Below are 16,524 nucleotides of genomic sequence, written 5' to 3' on the forward strand. Positions count from 1 at the left end.
AAACTGAGACTTAGAGACCAGCTTTACGTCCATAGTTTGGATTCTTGAAATTGTTAATAGGGCTCTTGTATATTGGATTTTCTTGCTGAAGTAAAAGAAATGGTCAATGTCGAATAAATCAACAGGAAAAAAAGAAAAGTAACAATCTCAACTATCGCTGAAAAAATCATGCTATATGTAAAGAAAAGTGTTAGTAATATTTTTCCAGCATAGAATGAATTAATTTTCTTAAATGAAAACAAAAGACTTCCTAGGAGATTTTTAAAAATTATTCTCTCATCAAGCTTACGTGGGTGTTGACTTCTACAGAAATGTAGAGAAGGGTTTTTGATTAGCAGATTCCTAAAATTTCCCAGAGGCAGCAACCCTGTAGCCTATGTAAGCCTACGGACCATAGGCTTGGTTTTCTTGCGTGCTTTTCCACTGACAATGGGTTGGGAAGATTTCAACAAACCAGTACCAGCCATGATTTTGTGACCAGTTATTGCAATCTCCAAACTAAAGCTCTATGAGTATTTACAAGATCTCTTTCATAAGCATAAAATTTTCTTCTTCATTTTATACAAAAGTGACTCTCATCTTCTAATAAACATTTTAATAACATGTTGTGAAGTGTGGTAGAACTGCACAGCTGAACTAGTCTGTCACCATCATGTTTTCTCTCTGAAATTTTATTTCAACTGAAGTTACTACTCACTTTTCTAACCCAAGAGATAGTTCTCAAAGAGGGCTGGGGTTTGTTTGTTTGTTTGTTTGTTTGTTTGCTAGTGGTCACACATAACATGTTTTAAAGTCGGCTTAAAACAAGGATATTTCTGTTCCTCCATAGGCCAAAAGGCCGGAGTACAATCTGAAACATTTAAGACACATGAACAAAAACCTTCTATTCTTCCTCAACTACCGCAGCTTTTATACAGATAAAAGCCTTTTGACTTACCGTATCCCACTTAGCATTCATCTTCTCCTTTTCAAATTTAGCAAATTCTCTTCTGTCATGAATGATCATTAGTAGTTTCCAAATCAATAATAATGCAAGTCCAATAAGAACAATTCCAGCAACCACACCAGCTACAATGGGAATGATGTCAGGGCCGCTGGGGCATTCTAGGGAACAAAATGAGGGAAGCGTGATTTTACAAAATGGTACAGGTAATGCATATCCAGATGCTTTTAAAACTGTATTTTGTACTGAAGCCAGTATTATGAATATCAGAGATATGTCCATACTATTTTCCTTTCAAATAATGGAATTTTTGGAATGTGTACATCCTGTAACATTCCAGCTTATTTTTATCCTTCTAATTTGTGTTTAATCTTAGCAATAGAACAGTTCATGTTCTGACGATAAAGTCTACAGACTGCTAACCCCTTAAGCTGTTCAGGTAGAGTATTAGCGTAAAATAACTAGCAATTGTATTTTAAACATGCAAGAGCTCCGAGTCAAAGGTGGTGCTGGAGGGATAAACCAGCTAGAGTACAAATGGGGAACAGTGAAACAGTCCCCACATACTCTTATCAACAGCGTTACAGAAAAAGGGTGTCCCTCATTTTACCTCGGACGGCTGCTATTGTTAGTAGCTAATATGTAGAGATAAGTAATAACTTCCCTTCTGGGACAGATTTTTTTTTTTTTTTTTTAGGGTGATTCCTAAAATTCTGCCTTGGGAATCAGTCTCTGCTGAAATAATTTTTTTTAAAAAAGGCACATCATCTTTGGGTAAAAATATCACTTCCTTTCAAAAATAAGTGAATTATGTGTTTGAGAAGAGTAATACAGATGCAAAATGATTTAAGGTGACTGACATATAAATAATAATCCTCCAAAATAAAACTCAACTCTTCTCTCAATATAAAAGTCTCAATAATCACAAGCTGAACAAGGGCTTTTGCAGAGCTCAATGCACAGACTGAAGGAGTCAGAAGCAAATGAATGCAACTCCTGTGCTGTCAACAGGAACACTGCTTCCTCCCGAACTGCAGACTCCTAATCTTGGTAGCTGCCTCTGCAGGAGTGACAGAAGCGGGAAGGGACACAGCAGGAATTCATTGGGAACCAGTGAGGAAGTGTCCGCTCCACCAAATACAGCTCTACCAAACACAGCTTGTTCCTTCAGCACTTGTATGGTACAAAATTAAGGTGCCTCCTGGTGCATGAAGGCTTGATTCAGATCTTAACTAAGGCAACAGTAGTTTATCCATGAAGAAAAGGTCGGACCCCAAAAGTGTAGGGCATGTGTTGACTTGTCCTAAAAGAATACAGGCCTCAAGGTCCTCCTCTATACTTTGGACTACATTTTTAGAGAACTTAAAACATTCTGAATTTAAGTGGTATTTATTTCTAAGAGCCACTAACCACTGATCTGTATTAAGTAATGATCACCCAAATGATCAATCCTGAAAATTCCTTGAGTAGAACACAGCACTAAACCTTTCAACACACATGGAAGGTGTGTATTTTGTATCAGGCTTATAAAAATCAGGAGACCACACACTGCTAATGTACAAAACCAGAATTTTTGCACTGTTAGATGCAACATCCAGTGATTCAAACTAACAATACTCTTGGTAAATAAACAGTAAATTACTGATCAAACTATAGCATTGTTCTCTCATTTTTGTATCAGAAGATTGAACAAAATCAAGAATGGTTGACTATTAAGGATTAACTAAGCAAAAGGCTTTTCAGATCTATTCTTGAAGGTACCTCAGTTAAGTAAAAGCAAAGGCTCACAGCGTGAAATAATTTAAGCAGTTTGCAGCACAGTACACAATTTCCTGTTGTATTTTTTGTGTAAGACCGGTCCCATATTATTAGGGAAAGAAAAAGGCAACAAAACCCCACAGACACCATTGTTTCTAACCTGTAGCACAAGCCTGGTAAAAAAAAAAAAAAAAAATCAAGATTAGGTATCTAGGACTTGCTACAGGACAGGTAAAACAAGCCTGCAAAATAGGTCAAGTGGAAACATGAAATGCTTTAACAAATATACATATCTGATTGACTTTTTGTTTTTGAAAAATAAAACCTGTTTCTGTCAGCCTAAAGGTTTGAAAAAACTACATCTAGAGAGATTTGTGTTCTTCTAAAGCCACTCAAGTTCCAGACATCCACAGCTCTCACTCAGGGAATAGGTACCTATTTCCAAATGCATTTAGCTCACGCAAATCAACCACAGCTACTTTGTAGTACAAAAGAACTGGATGAATGAACAACAAAGATGAAGGGAGAGTAGGCAACATCAAGTTCATACCTGGGGTCTCCACCACGTGGACATTGGCTTCACCATTTGAGTTGACAGAATATGTGAAGTAGAACCAGCAGTCATCAACATCCTTCTCTTTGCAATGAGACAATGGATCGGGCTGTCCGGGCTGCGGCAACTTGTCTCGACTTTCTACCCGTGTCATGTTGAAATGCATACATTCCTGAGAACATGTTTCCTTCTTTTCTCCCTTATCGAAAGCTCTACATTGAACGCAGTCCCTGTGGAAGTACAAATCAGAAGCAATGCTTTTTAATATGTTCACAAAAGATTTCTAGCATTTAATCTAAAGAACTGTAATGGAGAAAACGTGGAAAAAACACCAACAAAACCAACTTTTTTGCCATAAAGGCCAGGAAAAAATAAAGCAAGTCACAGCTTTTTACCAGCCAGAACATTTATGTACCTTGTGACAAAAGCCCCCTTTAGTAAATTCCTCTTTCCCTGGATGACCCACAAGCTTCAAGGACAGAAAAAAAAAATTGCCTAAATCTCTAAAAGGAAGTCAGGCTAAAACTTTTTCAACACCTCCACCTAGAAAATGAATACTCTCAGAGAAGGCAGTGTAGGAACAGAATATTTACCGTGAAACAGTATCTGAGACACAGGTTAAAAAGAACAAACTGAGTGACAAGCTTTACTGTAAGATATCACTCTGAATAACTCACTGAAAAAAGCAGACTGACTGAGCAGGATTTTTATACTAAAAAGACTGGGCTGAGAGAAGACCTTGAAGTCAGCTGCACAAAGCCAGGAATCAGCCCAGCCACTAATCATAAACTTATTTCAAAGTTTCCGTGCAGAAAATGCTTGGTTTCCAAAAAGCTTTGCTTTTGATTTGATTTGATTCAAATTCCATTGGCCCACACAAATCTAGGTTTAGTTTTTGACTGTCAGGATAGTTTGGCTTTTTCAATAGTGTTTCAGAATAAAAGTTGTAAGGAAAAAGCTTAGCTGAAGTTTTAAGTATTCTGGAAATTGCACAGTATATGCATACTTTTGTTACATTAATTTCAAGAGGTCAAGATGATGGGACTTTACAGCCTGTCACATTATAGACCTATGTTCCCTCCAGCTCTGCAGAAAGTTGGCTGTTGATAATCACACATAAAATAGGGAAAGCTGTAACCTGCCCAAGTCAATCTGAATGGTTAAAACTGATTTAACATAATGTACACATTTCTGTGCCCAACAAAAAATGGCAGGGAAAGAATTTAAGAAATAATTAGCCTACGTGGAAGCAATCAAAATACTGTATTAATAATGTTTTGTTTGTAATTATTGATTCTCACCCAACAACTTTTACTGTCTAAAGGGATGATATGATACAATGTCCCTACATTTCAGGGTAGAATAAAGCACAGTATCACAAGCCTCATTTTAGAAGTTCTGCACATGTAAATATCACAAACTGAAATGCATAGAAGCTTGGACTTGGTTTTCTAGGTACTTACTTGTGCTCTGCACAGACACCGAGGCAAGTCTGACACATTTCACATGTGGGGCCTTGGAATTTGGGATCTGTACAATTACAGGTCCCACATTCGCAGGTTCCTCTTCCATTGCAAATCTGCCCATTAGATGCCATACACGGTGAAGTATCCAAAGAACAATCGCACGCGCTGCCAGTGAAGTTGGGGAAACACTCGCACACTCTGCATTTGCAGATACCGTTTCCTGTGCATTGAAAAGATATTTCAGCGAAATGAAGTCTAACATAAAACATAAAATTTGTGACAGTAAGAAATAAATGTTCACCACCTCAGGATAGATACAGGGAAAATAAAACCCTGGTGTAGAGATAACGAAGACATTAATGAATTAAGAGCTACAAAATAAGTTTTAGTTCCTTGAAAAACTGCTTACAGGAGTTTCTCCCCTTTTCCCATTCTCCTACATTTCGATTTCCTTTCATAAACAAAATAACAAGACTAGGGAAAGCTGATCAAGAACAGTATAATGTGATGGCCATATCTCCTGATGCACTACAGCACTGCTTCAGTTCACAATTTTATATGTATACAGATGCACTGATCACTACTGTCTTCGCACCCGTCACTATGTAAATTTATAAAGCAACACCTAAAAAGATGAGGAATGGACTAACTTAGACTTCACAACACAGAAAAATGAAACACCTTTGGCTCCCTAGAACACCACCATTCAGCTGCTGTACTCCTGACCTCATCCACCCAACCAAACTTCATGCTCCTTACACAGGAAACAAGATACCTGTATCTCCAGAAGGGTGATTTGGATGAAATGGAGAGATCTTTGGCTACACCCCTCCTCCTCCGTTGAGAAGAAAGTGTTTAGGTCAATACTTATCTGTCACCATATATTTTGGAACACCACCACCACTGCTCCTATCCTTTGTGGAGCTGGTGAGCAATAGGTGTGTTCTGAGCAAATCAGACAGATGAGGTATTCCCATAATTCAGTTAAAGCTTAGTGGCTTCTCTGCTTTATTTTCGTATCACAGTCAAAACTGAGGCAGTAATTACACTCCTACCAGGTACTTCCACGTGCAAAGCAGCCTCAGGAAGTTATAGGACAAAAATATATGCGGCAAAATAATTTAGACACTGGCTAAAGAATTTTCTAAATTGCTTTTGATTTTGGGAATTAACTGCCATCAGAACCTTGTTTCAAGCACTTAAGGTGTTTTTCTGCATCTTGCATGTTCTAATCTTCACTTACCTTCCAGAATAGTCTCAAGATAGCATCTCACTGGTATCTTGTCAAGCACTCGCTATTACAAGTAAGCTGAGGTCATTATCTCTTTTTATTGACGCAGTGGTTACACTGAGCCAGTATAACATTATAATCTCAGGCCAGTTGTCTCAGCACTCTTTACTATAATACCTGAGGGTAATTCTGTAATAAACAGCAGAAGTCAAGTTCACTTTACATCCTTCTTGGAGCTGTGATTCAAGGAAGGTGAAATGTGTATTAACACGCTACATGTTCATGATCACAGAGAGCTGTTTTATTAACAGACATTTTCAGTTACTAGATCTGTGGATATTCTCATCTCTGTTATGAAATAGCTATGATCTATAAGCTAAGTATCGCTACTCTACAGCATAGATTTGATAGACTTGTAAGCTGTTGGCCAGTTTTGCCTGCAGAAAACTCTGAAGTAGTTTCTCACCTCCACAAATCAAACCATTTGATCGATCACAGTTGAAGTTATCACATTCACAGTATTTGCCAGAATACACTTCATTGGTGTTTTCTCTTTTCTTGCATACACATTGTCCACAAATGCATTCTCCATTGTTACTGCATATTTCTGTACTGTTCTCCCTCCTGCAGTAAGCATCCATATCCTCGCTATTTACTTCATCTGTACTACATTCACATAGTCTTCCAATACGTCCTTCATTGCACCTGCAAGGTAAAAACACGACTGAAAATATAAACTTAATTAAAAGTAATACAATAAGATGACTGCAAAAATAGCACAAAGAACAGGAGTAAAAGTAACTATTCTCTCAAGGGATACTCCCAGTCAAACTTCAAATGAGATTTCCAGCTGACATCTATGTAGCTGTTCTTGGAGCCGCTGGAGCGAACTGGACTAAGTTGCTCCTATGCTGATTACTTGTTCCAGGTGAGAAACTATGCATCACCACCTCTAACTAAAGTGCCACATAACCACTATTCATCCCTTTCTGATGTGACAGAACAATAATTATTTTTAAGTGACAGTGACTGCTCACTGTAGCTGCTGTCATCTTTCAATGAAAAGATTTCCCGTGAACAGCAATTAGGCAGGACAGTAGATGATCTTCAGAGCCAAGATCTTCAGGGATCAGCACTTCTCATTATCAAGGTTAAAATATTGATGAACAAATGGCGGTTGTTCTTGTTCCCAGCAGTGACTGACGCACTGCTGTGGGGCATCAATCACAGACAACGCTTCCATCGGGAAACTGCTACTGTCGCAAAAGGAAAAGGCTGTTCTTACCCATGGGTCTGTTCTGCCCTGTGTGAAAGCATGCGGACACCAGTGACAGCAACACCAAGTTTAAGAAGTCTTTCTACACAAAGATGGGAAAAATCTGCTTTCCTTATTTAAAGGGAATATCGAAAACTGACTGCAAAATGAAGCAATGCATCCAGTATTTATGGCTTAAAGTGGCTTATTCCTCAACTTACAGAACACTAAGCAGTTAAGGGGCCGCACCTCAGTCTTTCAAACACCCCATTAACTGCCACCAACAAATTCACCAGGCAGGTGTTCTGTCAGTCCTACACCAAAAGTCCTCTAAGATTGAACTCAGTATCTCTTGCTTTATTTTTAGTAATAGATACATATTAAACAATGAGGAATAAGACTTGCAAATTTTATTTCAGTTACAGTTCATTGAGCAGGAACCAATAGTGTTTTCCAAAGTCCTGGATCTTGTTTTCCTAGGGAAGTACTTCAATTCATTCTGTTCTTATCCCAAGTGTTTCCAAGAAGAAGTTTTCATTTTTGCTGTAGGTTTCTTGGAGGGGAAAAAAGGCTAAAACCCTGACTTACTCGGTTGATCTTCAACCAGCCTCCACTGAAACTCTAAGATTTTGCTCCGCTTTCATTGTGTGTAATTCCAGAAAATCCAGTACCATTTTACTTAGTTTTCAAATGTGTAATAAGGAATACATGTCTAATCTAATCCCTGTGAGGGGCAATAACGGACATTTCAAAGGCATATGTATACAAAAAAAAGTTATATATAGTCTGAAAGATTTATAGATATATGCAATTAGAAGAAACATTGTAGTAAGACCTCAAAAGGTTCAAAATAAAGTAGGGAAAAGAGATTGGGGATGTCATCCAAAATAAAAGGTTGTTCTCTTATCTTCCCTGCTATGAAACAATTGATGCCAATCTGGGTAGGGGCTCCTACAAAAAACTAGGAAGCCTTCAAATTTCTCAAAATCAGCAGACCTCACATTAGAAGGATATAATTAGATCACTATGAAAAATACCACAGATTAATCCCATTCATTTTGTTTCATAAATCCATAATTTTGCCATATTACATGGACCTCGAAATTAAATAAAGAAACAGAAAAAGCAGTAAGACATACATCATTTAAAGGACTGACTCAAGGCCAAATTCGAATTCTGACTTGTACAGTAGTACCAATCTAATGATCAATACTATGAACTCCAGCATATAGATTATTTGCAGAGATAAGACAGCATGTCAAAATATCCTAAAAGAAACAGGTCTGTAACAGTAATTCTTGTCCATTCACGGGGCGGGGGGAGGAGGAGTAAACCCAAATAAACCCTAATTAAGGAAACAAAGGTCTTGTTCGTATTTTCCCTTTTGCAAAAATAAATACAATGCCTATTTATTTACCTGCATGCACCACATTCAAATGTTCCATTTCCTTCGTGGCAGGCTGGACTGTTAGGTTCTCCTTCACTTTGACACTGACATTCACAGATGAACTGGAGATTAATTTCCACTTCTTCAGTGAATCCCAGTGGTTTAATTTTAATTGTTTCATTTTGTCCTTTCTTTGGACATTCATTAGCTGTTACATTAATCTCAAATCTAACCTGCAAAGAAAAACAAATGGAGTGTGACATTACTAAAAGGAGTTTTGTCTCTACTAGTAAAAAAAAAATACTGAGTGTTGGACATTTTAAATGAATTTTATATTTGAGTAGCAGTACATATACTCTAAGTTACCTCATCTCCGATTGAAATGTTAGAACATTTCCTTCCATCTTCTTGTGTGTCATTCACTCCATTCTTGCAGAAAGACTTATAACTGATTGTCACTCCTTTTGGTAGCTTACTGTTTTCCAGGATAACCTCTGAAGAAAGGGACTAAAACAATAGTTATTAGCTAACTTCTAATTGAGTCGCATAAGCATTTTGCTGAAAAAAAGACATTATACAACTATGCACAGTCTAAGCACCAGTCCCACAGGCACACTGGAATTATGTAAATTCCAATGTGCCGAGAAACACCAGGCCAGGGCTGCCCACAGTCACGACATGGTGACCCCTTCTCATGGCTGAGCCCTGTTACGCAGGGTCAGGGCAGATCTCCACAGGCGCTGGAGGCACTTGTTTGCCCCATGTACTCCAAAGGAGAAATGGGTCTCATTTACACAACAGAGATATGAAGAAAATACTTCGGGGCCAAACCCAGAAGTCCCTGAGGTTGATGGAGACATTTTCTTTGGGGTCGAGAGGTTGCAAAATGGCCCATTTCACTTCCAAATGGAAGGAAGGCAAGAACTGAAGGTGCTAAAGAAACAGTGTGGTTTTTGGTTGCGGATTTTATTTTTAAAAGATAAAACACGGATGATAACTTTTTCTTTGTAATATTGTTTTAAGTGGCTTTAAGAGTGTATGTTTCGAGTCATCTAAGCTCTTATTGCCGTAGTGTCTGAACGTTTAATGTGGGTTTACTGCAATGGCAGTATATTTATAGTTTCGTATACTCATTTCCTATTTTGCAGAAAAAAGTAAAATCCACCTTGGAGTATCTGCCTGAAAAACTCATAATAACTTTGAAGCAAGAAAAATTACTACAACCCGAATAAAATCTGAACTTACATTGTATGCATCAATGATCAGCTGAATCACATTGCTGGAGTTTGAAGACAATGTTCCCACTGCTGATTTTGGTATCAGATTTTTCAATTCCTTTCAATATTTACAAAAGTAAAAGGAAAATTACAGTCTTACTAACAAACAAAGTATAATTTGTACTATAAATATCTGTATGGTGATACAATGCTTTAGTGGATTAGTTAGTCAAGATCAAGTACTTCAAAAACAAGGCTACAGTGTTGCCAGTGATCCTCAACTATTTTTGAGGTTATGCATAGCACTACTAATACAAACCAATAGCCAGCCTTTTCTTCTCCTTTGCATTTTCATGTTAAATTCGGTAACAGAATATTAAGACCTTCTCTTGTACAAGTTGACCACATATAATATATCTTCAAGATCTTAATGAAGAACCACACATCTCATGCATTAAAGACAGGCAGATAAAAGATGATTTCCAACAAAAAAGAAGAAACTTACAATTTGAATATAGTTTAAAAAAACCAAAACAAACCCAAACCCCACCTTGTTAGGTTAAAATGTAGAAAAATATGCATCTCCTTTACACAGTCATTTCCTATTTCACAAGCACATCCAGCAGTTTAGTTAATTTTAAACATCAGGAATACAAATAGGCCACAAAGGACAAAATATGTTCTTTCGTAAGTGTGTGTCTTGATTCAGTGTCCACACCCCCCTCAGCTATTTTTCTGTAAAAATGTTTATAAAAATTAGCACTGCAAATATGTTCTCCACTCCCTCCTTCTTATAAAGAGGGGCAAGTGAGGGGCACTTTCTCCTTGGAAATTACACACGCACTCAGTATCAATTTGAACAGGCAAAAAAGGCTTAATAATAAAAACGTGAGTAGCAAAACATTGCTTCTACAATCACTTACTTCCATAATTATTTTAATTTCAAATCAAGCAATTTTAATAACTTCAGAGCAAATCTGAGTCAGTCTTAGTGCCTGAGGGGAAAAAAGTAGAGACTAGAAATATGCGTTATTTATCTTTACCTTATAAACTGCCTGAAACTCTTCAGTAACAGCAAAGATTGTCTGAATATTGTTCTCACTAAGCTTCTGTACCAGATGAGCAATAGAAGGATAATCCTGTAAAAATCAAGCATAAAATGCAATTCAAATTTGGGACACATTGCTAGAAAACAATCAGAAAGACTTTGACATCATAAATACAAATCATCTTTAGAAATATACGTAAGACTTCTAACTAGCCAGCTCATGTCACAGTTCTAAAGCAAAACAACCTCTGAAAACAAACATGCATTAAAAAGATTCCATATACGCCCCATGAAGATAGGTGGTTTTTCACAGTAACATTATTGTATTCCCTGACACTTAGTCTCCAGGTTAAATCCCTAATCTCATTGTTCTCAGAAAATCACCTTTGGTAGTTTTCCATATGACTTATCTCAGTGAAAACCACTACCTTTTGCACTGTTTCATACAGATGAAATAAAACTGAATTAATTTTAGGTTTTCATTGAACACTACTCACTTAACTTTAGGAGTATATGAATAAACAAACTTTGTAAAGCTTATTGTTTTTACCCCATCCAGTAAATGTTTTTCTTTTCACCTTTTGTCTGATATACCTATTAATAAACCATGAAGGCAATGTTGTTAAGCATACTTTTACCATAAACTTTGTACCATAAGATTTCAAGTAGTCTTAAAAAAAACTGGCCAAGGAGCTCTCTATTTTACAGTATTTTTTACAGTAATAAAATACTTCTGAACACAAAGACTAGCAAAATGATAAAATAATGGGACAGAGCCACCACAGTTTGCCAGTGGACATGCAGGATGAGAAATTATTAAAAAGGTTAAAATCCAACAACACAAATCATAGTGTGAAAGTTGCCATTTCTTGAAATTTTCTAATTAAGACTGGATTAATTCTTGCACATTTGCTTCAGTTACGCTAAAGTCACTTGATGTAAGACACAGGTAAATGGGTAAAGTTCAAAAGATGTAGCAGCCTGAAACTATACCAGATGACCTAATGAGTTTTTTTGAGCTTAAGCACCACAAAATATTAATTTCCCTAGAAGATGATGTAAAGACTTACATAATAGTGGCTCATTGTGTACATATTATTTTCCAGATGACATTTCCCATCATTTGGTAAAACAATTCCACCAAGTTTACCATCTCCTGCAAAGTGAAATCCAGCATCCGTGGAAAACACTAATAGTCTTGTAACATTTCTCCAGCCAATTTGTTCCTTGGGAAACAAACAAATGGATTTCTGGTATTTTGCACCAACTTATTTTATAGCATTGGGGACCAACACTTGAGAGATAAATGCATGAAAAAGTAGACAGACTTAGGAGAAGCCATACTGCAAAAGTGTCACCCTGGAAATCATATAATTCACCCAAACTTTAAAAGCACTTGCATTTAATTGTCTGCTCCAAAGCATCTGCTCCAGGTTTTTCACCAAAGGCAAGAAACATTCTTTTTAAGATGTACTTTGGTCTGTTCAGTTCTCACTAGAGTATCTGAAGAACGACAGAGTTCTAGAAATCGGGCACATCAGTCCAGCTCTTTACAGCCAGGTCCACTTCTATGTCACTACCACGCAGCCCGAGTACAGAGGACAACGTTAGCGTGTAGAGCACTGCTGCAATCTTGAATTGGAAGATTACGGCTTGCCCAGCGTTAGGCTCTGAAGAATCACCAGGCTTTGCCAATCTATTCCAGATTTGTACCCAGCACAGTGCTTGCCAGAGGACTGCCCTTTTTCACCGCCCCACGAGCATCCTGGCCTACAACTGCAGGGCCTAATTCTGTAACCTGCCTTTTCCTATTTTTTTTTTTAAATTCTTCCATCAAGTTGAAGCCCTAGTTAATTTAAGGAGAGAAGACCACATAAAAGTGTCACACCAGTTACCACCAAAAATAAAAACCAGGAAAAAAACCCTAGAAGGCTTATGATTAACACTGTACTTTTAAAATAAGACTCCAAATTGTTTCAGAGAGTCCTGACTCCATTGATCAACAGCAAAAATAATATGATAACAAAGCAATAAACTTGGATATCACTTTTTGGGAGTCCCTGTTGTACAGGTGCACAGAATGGTCTGTCAAACTATGGAAACATCAAAGAGGAATGCCGTCATCTAGATCAGATCTTCAAAAACAAAAAAAAAAAAAATCAAGTTTCCATCTACTTCTGTCTGAGAAGCTAGTAGAAGTTACAAAACTAAACTATTCCGAAAAAACAACTATAAGAAGCGTATAAAACTTCAAAATAATTTGAGAACAGTTGCTTACTCAGGATTTCATACACTTTTGAGCAGAATTTGACTCTTCTTTTACAGCAAACTTTAAAAACTTTGTCTTTGGAATGCATCTATCTGCTGTGAACATGATTTCTAATCGACACTTTCACATTTCCCAGTTTCATTCGCTCACTAGAGGTCTCTACAAAAGATAACATGCATGTACCCATGCAGTCTGCCTAGTCTATCTTGTCTTGCTAGCACAAGATGACATGTTCAAACGTCAGCCACCATAAAACACTAAGGCTGTATTCAGACAACTTCATTTAATAGAGCAGTAAAGAAAACTAATACACACTTACCCCACAAACTGCAACCTGCATTATTGCATCAAATCCACCTTCAGGAGAATCTAAATTCCCAGAAATGTGCTGTTTGCCTACAAGTTCATTGAATTTATTTCCTTCGCTGGTAAGGCTGAGCACATTTTTATAGCTAAATGGACTTGTACAGTTCTGGTCACCTGTACAAGGATTCCTGAGTTTGGCTGGTGTTGTGCTTATATATGGCATTACAGTTTTCTCCACAAAAGAGCCAAAGCCTAAGACAGAACAATAAAAACCCTGTAAGTTGAAGAATGGAAGTCTCGTATTTATATTATGAAGCAACAGAATGCAAATGCATTATAGCTGAACTGACATCAGAAATAGCTCTCATACTTGTTTATGTTCCACTTTCTCCATCAACACCAAGTACTCTTATGTTCCTCAACAGGTTCTATTATTAGAATATCTGCCATAATACTGTTAATTTAAAAAAAATTGCTCTTCATACGTAATCATGTGAAAAACATCAGGAAGGAAACTTTTTTTTTTTTTTTAAGAATAGGCAAATCTTTCTTACCAATTCGAAAGTCTGAAGTTATTTTTTCCATTTCTAACATCAGAGCCGTTCCGAGACTCTTCACATTCTCTAAATCGTCTTTCATAGAATAGGAGAGGTCCATAAGATAATAAAGGTCAATGGGGTAGTCTTCGGCCCTCTTAAATTTTAATGAAAATGTTTGCGGTTCCCCTGTTTCAGAGATTAAACAACAAATAGAAACCATTAAAAATTCCACAACTGCACTGGCAAGAAAAATGCCTTTTTAAGTAAAGTCTTTGAAATACCGATGAAAGTTTTGAACTAGAGGTGAGTGATTTTTTTCTTCTTCTGTTAATTGAAATGCTTAACATCAAATAAGGATGAAAAAAATTTCAAGAAGTATTTCTTTCAAATGTCCGACTTCATATTTCCAAGGTATTTTATCTCCCCACAGAAAATACCAGCCTGCCAAAAATCAAGCCTCTCTTAGTTGCTGCCATTTCAAACCTTCATACTTGCAGTAATTTTAACAAGGTTCCTATAAGATCTAATAGCACAAGTTTTCAGTATCTATTTGCATCCGAGATGACTCCAAAAATTCTCAGGGTTTAGTTTAAAACACACACGCTGTTTAAATTGGTTTATAAAAGAAAAATCAGTTTTGGGTGGAATATTTCAAGTTACTTTGCATCAAATACAGACTGAGAGCACAGAAACGGCAGTGAGATGACGGCAGGTTACTATTTGTTGCAACTCTAAGCCTAGACCCTGAGTTTTGCCAACAGAAGCATGTATGATGTTGAAAGACACTGCAGAAGAATTACACACCCCTGCCTCCCCACCCCGGGAAAATGGAAAAGTATTCTTTTACCTATTATATATGAAATAAGGAATAGAATTAGAAGCTTTCTCCCCCACCCGCCTCAGTCACTGAAGTTAAATGGCGATATTGCTGCTGCTTAAGTCTGCTTAATAATTAGCAAACGTTTGCTTAATATGAGTAAAATTAGCAAACTGGGGAAACCATTAGATGGGCAAATAGCATATGGATCACACAGCTATGAAGCATAGTTTTCACAAACAAAAAAAACCTCCAAACCAAAAATACCCCCAAACAAACAACAAAAAAACCACCAAACAGAAAACCAAACAGAAACAAACAAACCCTAAACACAAAAAAAACCCAACCAAAACCTAAAAACTTTAGATTTTCTTTAGCTACTGTTTAAAAGAGCGGGTCACATCAGAGATAAATAGGGACAATACCAAAATTGCAAAATAACTTTCATTCCTTTCTTCTCCTCACCATGCTAAGCTTTTTCAGATCATCTTGGATTTATTAAGGCAATCACCACCAAGCAGCTGACCGAGTACAGGCTCTTATTCCAGGTAAATACGAGGTAGCTGTTGAATGCGTCTGCAGTATCTAGGAACTCTCCTTATGGACAATCTCCTTTATGCTCAAGTACTGTATGAGCTACTAGCCCTGTTTTTATCCCCCCCCCATCTGAATGAAATAAAGTTCTCTTTAGGGGCTGGAAATGCCACACAACTACTTTGTTCTCATTACAGTAGTCCTGTGCTCACATCTTTAGCCTCTGGAAAGTATTCTACGTAGAAATCAAAAAATCTTGCTGCATAACTACAAAACCATTCAGTTCAGACATGCAGACGTTAGGCGACAGCAGTACTTCAAGGAAAAGTAAATGCTCTCATAACTTCTCTAAGTTTTTGCATACCCCTCTACTTTCATTCTAAGAAGCCACACTGTAGAAAATCACCTACAAAATACCGAGAACAAAAGAATTTTACCTTCCTGATATATGTATCAATCCATGCTGTATCTATTTTCTCCTAAATTCTATTGGGAATAAGTGATAATATGTAACCTTTCATAAAAATCAAACAGTATTTAGAGTATCTATATACCTGGGGCTGGCCCAAATGGCTCTGCTATCATTCAGGTTACCTGAACAATAGTAGTTTCTGTAACAAAATGGTTACACATTCAAAACAAAAAATGCAGATGTGGTGGTGACACAAAAATCATCTGAAGACTAGAATGAAACTGTGCTTACCGACTCTTAGTTTCAGTACTAATTTTTGTGGCTGGATCTGTGTAATGGCCTCTGGTTTCAGCTTCTCTGCAGCACCTATCTTACGATTAGTTACTTCTCTATCTTCAAGCACGTGTTTGCTACCTCTGGGATTTTCTATATCTTCCATAGGACAGCCTTTACTCTTTAGTGCTGCCAAGTCATCACATCGGGCAGATGTTGGTTCTCCTTCTTGCAAAAAGTCCTAGAAAACACAGGCAAAAGAGTATCAAAAGTTTACAGCTATCTGCAATTTGTTATACTCAACCCACAATAACACTTTTTACAATGACAGTTTTGGTTGTTTTTTTGTTTTTGTTTTTTTTTTTTAAAGCTCAGTAATAAAACACACAGTCCTGAAATACGTTAAATTATACTAAAGACATCAGTGACTACCATTTAGTCCAGGAGTTTGCATCTACTTATGCTTACCTGTGTATAAGATATAAGCAAGACGAAATAAAAAAATGCCCAATGTCA

The 16,524-nt window shown here is 37.1% G+C and overlaps 1 protein-coding gene across 3 annotated transcripts in view; it reads right to left on the reverse strand.

The window, feature by feature from the left end:
• The window catches only part of ITGB1 (integrin subunit beta 1), a 46,209-nt gene that overhangs the window by 7,352 nt on the left and 22,333 nt on the right, over window positions 1–16,524 (reverse strand). For 2 of the 3 annotated variants that reach the window (XM_087778305.1, XM_087778324.1), the window contains 13 exons: window positions 16,027–16,249; window positions 13,988–14,158; window positions 13,447–13,685; window positions 11,929–12,084; window positions 10,854–10,949; window positions 9,839–9,928; window positions 8,960–9,100; window positions 8,624–8,826; window positions 6,418–6,656; window positions 4,718–4,940; window positions 3,252–3,484; window positions 938–1,104; window positions 5–85 (listed from right to left, as the gene is read on the reverse strand). In XM_087778305.1, the coding sequence (XP_087634431.1) occupies window positions 11–85; window positions 938–1,104; window positions 3,252–3,484; window positions 4,718–4,940; window positions 6,418–6,656; window positions 8,624–8,826; window positions 8,960–9,100; window positions 9,839–9,928; window positions 10,854–10,949; window positions 11,929–12,084; window positions 13,447–13,685; window positions 13,988–14,158; window positions 16,027–16,249 (2,256 nt within the window). In that variant the 3' untranslated portion in view covers window positions 5–10. The remainder of the gene's footprint in view (window positions 1–4; window positions 86–937; window positions 1,105–3,251; window positions 3,485–4,717; window positions 4,941–6,417; window positions 6,657–8,623; window positions 8,827–8,959; window positions 9,101–9,838; window positions 9,929–10,853; window positions 10,950–11,928; window positions 12,085–13,446; window positions 13,686–13,987; window positions 14,159–16,026; window positions 16,250–16,524) is intronic. The other variant, XM_087778315.1, reaches the window with a different exon arrangement.

The sequence above is a fragment of the Nipponia nippon genome, unplaced genomic scaffold (genome assembly GCF_047370975.1).
Source record: "Nipponia nippon isolate SJK-2023a ecotype South Korea unplaced genomic scaffold, ASM4737097v1 scaffold_1, whole genome shotgun sequence".
NCBI classification, from domain to species: Eukaryota; Metazoa; Chordata; class Aves; order Pelecaniformes; family Threskiornithidae; genus Nipponia; species Nipponia nippon.